Source organism: Mandrillus leucophaeus, unplaced genomic scaffold (assembly GCF_000951045.1).
Source record: "Mandrillus leucophaeus isolate KB7577 unplaced genomic scaffold, Mleu.le_1.0 Scaffold1589, whole genome shotgun sequence".
Lineage (NCBI taxonomy): Eukaryota > Metazoa > Chordata > Mammalia > Primates > Cercopithecidae > Mandrillus > Mandrillus leucophaeus.
The window spans coordinates 52,321-58,313 of NW_012101575.1; the positions used below are offsets into that span (position 1 = coordinate 52,321).

Consider the following 5,993-nt stretch of genomic DNA (forward strand, 5'->3'; position numbering starts at 1 on the left):
AAATTTTACTATGTGTTTCCCACAAACAAGAATACTCTCCTAAATACTCCCAATACACCAATGAAATACATTGCTCCATCGACTCCTGAGGAATATTTAACAATGTCAAAAAAATACCTAAAACATGTTTTTCATAACAAAATAGTCCCCAGTAGAAACACATTCTCTGCAGACAAATTTGTGCTACCCTGGTCTTACCTGGAACACCTGGGGACACTGAGATGGTGCTGAGTTAATGACATGAGCCAGCCCTGCAGCTGTGCTCAGCCTGACCCTTCCCCAGCTCATTTGCATGTTCTCAGAATACAGCCTCCTCCCCTGAAGATTTATTAATAGGCTGGACACGCTTCATGCGGGGGTCAGACCCTGTCAGGACACAGCATGGACATGAGGGTCCCCACTCAGCTCCTGGGGCTCCTGCTGCTCTGGCTCCCAGGTAAGGAAGGAGAACACTAGCGGTTTACTCAGCCCAGTGTGCTCAGTACTGCCTGGCTATTCAGGGAAGTCTTCCTATTATATGATTAATAGTATGAATATTTGTGTTTATATTTCCAATCTCAGGTGCCAGATGTGACATCCAGATGACCCAGTCTCCTTCCTCCCTGTCTGCATCTGTAGGAGACAGAGTCACCATCACTTGCCAAGCCAGTCAGGGTATCAGCAGCTGGTTAGCCTGGTATCAGCAGAAACCAGGGAAAGCTCCTAAGCTCCTGCTCTATAAGGCATCCGGTTTGCAAAGTGGGGTCCCATCAAGGTTCAGCGGCAGTGGATCTGGGACAGAATTCACTCTCACCATCAGCAGTCTGCAGCCTGAAGATTTTGCAACTTATTACTGTCAACAGTTTAGCAGTGCCCTTCCCACAGTGTTACACACCCGAACATAAACCCCCAGGGAAGAAGATGTGTGAGGCTGGGCTGCTCCAGCTGCTCCTCCTGTTGCCTCCATCAGCTGGGATTGTTCCTCCGATGCAGCCACACTCTGATGGTGTTGGTAGAGGGGGATATGAAGTCACCTCTGCACCCGAATTCTTTTCTCTTTCTCAACCCCACCTGCGCGGACATAGCGATGCTTCTCCTGATTTAATAAAGACAGATCATGACACCTGAGGAGTCTAGTTTATGGCTTCAGTTGGAATTCATATAGCACAGAAGAAGCGACTATAGATATTCTAAGCAGGAATTGTCTTAATACAGAGAAGTAGAGTAAACTACTGAAGTCTAAATGAAATGTAGAGATGAATCTCTAAATTTCATGTTTTATGTGCAAAGAAATATTTGCCAAATGGAGCATACAGGAAAATGTAGGGAGACCACCTGAAACTATTGCTGCTGAATAAAAGATGAAATGTTCCTGATTACTGTAAATACAAAATTGCACACAGGATTGTGTAAAGATAATGCCGGGTTGGACTGCCAGAATGAGCCAACAGAGCGTGATATACTTCTCCCTGCAGAGAGCCTATGAATGGATGTGCAGTCAGGGAGGTTTCACATCACCAAGATTCCTATCCCAGAAAAGCAAATGTTCACAGCTCTGGGAATGGAATGTGACCCTCGTGGGGAGCGTATAAACGGACGCATGCGGGGCACCTGTCCGTAAGATAGGGTTATAAATGCCCTCATCTTGCTGCGGCTCTTCTAGGCCTTTTTAGGGTTAAGGCATACTCCCTTCCGAGAATTTCTGCTCTAACCTGTTGTCTAACTTCACGTCCTGCTTCTATGAATTGTTTGTAATCAGCTTTTGCTGCAACTGTTACTGCTGATTAATATCTTGCTAATCATAGGTCATGGAAAGACTGTGTTTCTGTTTTAAGGCTCTGTTAGAAATTAAACTTCAAGTCCTGTTTCTATGAATTGTTTGTAACCAGCTTTTGCTGCAACTGTTACTGCTGTTCCTGTTTTAAGGCTCTGTTAGAAATTACTTATGCACACACTATATTGTCAATTCTTATCTCTGTATACTGTACTTCTGCATACAGATGTTACATTAAAGGATTACTTCATCCCTATGTGACCATCTCACCTCATAATCAAATGACTCTAAATCCCTCACTAACCTACCCCCACCCTCACTAAACTTAATAATAAATGCTAGCATATCCAGTGCATTGTTGGAACCGTGGGACTACAAGGCGGTGACCTCCCTGGACCCAGCTTTCACTATCTTGTGTGTGTCTATTATTTCTTGACCTACTGATCTGCCTGGGAATGAAGAGAAAGCCCCACTGCATTGCGGGCTGTTGGCCAGATCCTGCAGTAGCAAAACTCAATGGACTTCAATATGTTGTAAGAACAAAGAGAAGGTTAGAGTTTTGTGAAAAAGGGAAAATGTTAGCTATTGTTCTTTGAGAAAGTTCATTGGCACTAGTAAGGGTTGGGAGCTGGCAAGCTCAGACTGGTAAGCAATGCTGGACAAAGTGAATCCTAGAATTTCATCAAGTTATCTCAGAAGTTGTGGGTAAATTTGGTTTCAGCTTACAATAAGCCAAAGCAATGAAGCTTGCAGATAACTTTGTTACTGAAATGCCAGGGATTCAGTGTAGATCCTGCAGCTCAGCACACAAAAAACCAGTCACCAAGACAACAAGTATTACCAAGGAACAGGCTTTAATCAGTTGCTGCAGCCAAGGAGATGGGACACCATTTACAAATATATCTCCCTGAACTACTAAAATTAGGGGTATATATAGCCAGGAAGAAATGTGGGAAAACAGGAATTAGCAAGGCATAAGGAAGATAATTTGGTCAACAGGAAGCAGGAGGTTAGTTAGGCAATCATAATGGTTGAAGGTTCTGATGTCTCACTGTCCTGATTTGGTGATATGTAAGTTTCAGCTCCTTGATAGTATCTGGGAGGACTGATGGTTGGTTTCCTGAGAAAAGATCTCAGATAAGACAATTATAACTTTCTTGAGTTTTAAGACAGGGGGAGTCAATTTCTATGTTTCTTCAAAAAACAATAATCATTAGTTCCATGGGATAATAGGCCCTATTTCAATTGCATTCTAGAAACAATGTTTTGCACCCTGAGTGCCTTTCCCTCCTGGTTTCTTGGTTCCCTTGGGTATGACAAGAATAACCTAATTCCTACAATTAACTTTCACACTACCACTTTTCAAAGCCAAGGATATAGTAGTGACGAAAGTTGATATTAGAAGCAAGATTCTCTGGTGCTCCCTCAGAAAACAGAATGTATCTGCCCTTGAAGTATGGGCTATCTAACTATGTGGTCCTCAGTCCTCTCTGGAAGCTTAGGAGTAGGGATGCTGCTGCTCCCAACTTCCAACAGCATCTTTCCAGGTGTTTCTGCAGTCTTCATCTCTGTCCCTGTGTCTGTCTTAGGTACCAATGGAGAATATTGAGTCATCCTTTTCTGACTTCCAAATCTCATGGGAGGACCTCTTATCGGGCAACTCTATAGGACACAAGAGAGGCAAACAAGGATATTTACATAAGTTAAAATGATTTTTCCCCCAATGAGGCCATTTTGAAAGATTGTATTTAAAGCCACATGTCGAAAACATATCCAGCTTTATTTTCTTATTAAAGCAAATTTACATTTGCAAATATTTTCAAGATTGTAAAGGATGAAAACATAATTATTTGTCCATGGAATGATTATAGCCTCTATAATTAAATGGATTACACATTTTCTTGAAAATTTGTACTCACTGAAATAAAAGAATATATTTTACATATCTGAAGCTATGTTAGAAATTATCAAACTTAACTTCAACTGTGAATTTGGTTTTGAGTGTTGTTCACTCCTGTGACCTGTCACAAGAATCTTTTGTCATGTGTAGTCACTGCTGTTAAGTCTTGTCCTCAGACAATTGATATCTATAGGTTGAAGATGAGCTCGGTACCCTGCAGAGGAACCACTCAGCTGAGCCCTTCCTTGATCAACCAGATGATTGTGAACATGAGCATCCATGAGCATGATAACAAATGTTTACTGTTATCAACCACTGAGTTGTGTATTTAACCAGTTACCAATCATTAATTCACAAAAGCTTACTGATACAGTATTTACACCTCTACCTATATGTACACACATGTATTTTTTCTTAAGCTGGTGGTATAAATGTGACTATTCAGTAATCAAATTTTGAAGTTATTAAGAGAAAATTAAAGACAAAATTAAAACTCATTAGTATTTCAGTAAAAAATTAAAATTTACCTTATCTATGGAAAAGCATGCATACATATATATGATACATAGATGTGAACATATTTTTTGATAAAATGTTGGCTACAAATATATATAGTATTCATGCATAAGTACATTTATTCTATCATATATGTACTATAAACATATTTATAAAATTCTTCTCTAAATTAAATACATTTAAAATTTTTTATAACATTCCATAAAATAATGGTATTCTGGACCACATATAGTTCTTACTCTTGCTATAGAAAATTTCTTTGTAGTCTTTATTTTTAAAATTCTACCAAACGCTAGTCCCTACCTAAAATATTTTCCCAACACAGTGGAGCTCCTAGGGTATGACTAGAACAAATTTTGACTAATGTTGAATATCAACCATTGCATCCTATGAAAGCCTCTGTTATGTTCATGCCCACAGTGATGATATGCCAAATAGAGTTCTCACAGCAATGGATGCTGGATGGAGTCACATCAGTGCCATTGTCAAGGAAGCCCTAGAAATGTAAAAATGATAACAATGAGTAAACTGCAAGGTTACATCTGATGATCACATTGCAATGATAACAGTGTTGGGGTGATCGGACCCAGCACCAGGTCGTGGGGTGACAAAGTCTGGCGGAGTCAAAGGATTGGGAAAAGACAGTTTGAGAGAGAAAGGTGGGCACCAGGGGCCATCGCTAGTGTATGGAGGCTGCGAAGGCCATGAGCTCTGGGAGCCCATGGTATTTACTGGTAATCCAACAAAGAAACAGGTGGTGAGAATGTGAAGATCAAAAGGCCGCATGGTATTAAGTACATGATTTACAACTGTAACAGTTTAGCATTTGCTCGGCAACTTGAGATAATGGAGAGCAGATTCTTTTAACTAAAGATACAATCCATCCTGGGAGAGCAAGTAGCAAGGAACCAGCAAGTATAGACACATTCCAGAGCCACGAGCCCCAGATTCTGTCCAAGCCACAAGGGATTTTATGCCCTGGGCTTAGATTATGGTGCACCAGGGTAGCCTTCCAACCTTTAGCACAGAGCTTGGTGTTCCAAAGGCCATGAGGGCTTTTAGACCCTGCATCGCAGACATGTTCCAAGACTCTTTTACATTATGTCAGACATGCAAGCCCTGTCTCAGCTTCTCCCAACACTCAACTTTTCCTGACATAACAGCAATGCAATAATATTGGCTGTTGGTTTTGACAGATCATCAGGTCTTAAAAGAAATGCAACAGGATGATTGCAGACAAAGCCATTCTGGATGAGCTATGACTAGACGTTTCAAATATGAGCCAAAGTGGAAAAAAAAAATGCTTTCCCAGTGAAAATTAATCAAAATGCTGTTAATGAGCAGGGGATTTTTAACAATGAGGATGATTCAACACATAGACCTCAGTCAGTCACCTTTCCCAGGGAGTATCATGAACCAATGTTATGGAGGTCCCTGTGGGGACTCAATAATATGAATTTCAACTTACTGAGACTTACAGGACTACTGGCTCTTCTGATCACCTAATTTACCAAGAAGAATGACCCCTCCTGAACCCCTAACATTGTACCACACATGAGGGCTCAGACTAAAAGCTGGGGTCAGGTGATATGAAAGGACCTCATGTAAAATGAGGAGGGCACTGGTTATTTTCCCAAGTATGAATTTGCCTTTCCTTTTGGTTATGTTTCTGCAAAAATATTATTTGAAGATTTTCCAAGTGCTTTCATCACAGTCAGGAAATTCTTCCATAATATGGCTTTGGATCAAGCAACTTATTTGCCTCAAAAAAAGTGAAGAAAGGGTAGCTCATGCTCTTGTCGTGTGCAAAGGTGCAGCTTTCCC

At 40.7% G+C, this 5,993-nt stretch overlaps 1 gene segment (V, D, J or C); it reads left to right on the plus strand.

The window, feature by feature from the left end:
- Positions 1-358: 358 nt before the first annotated feature.
- LOC105536383 lies at positions 359-884 on the plus strand. The segment is given in 2 exon segments: positions 359-436; positions 562-884. Coding segments are annotated over 2 exon segments (378 nt in total).
- The last annotated feature ends 5,109 nt before the right edge of the window (positions 885-5,993 follow it).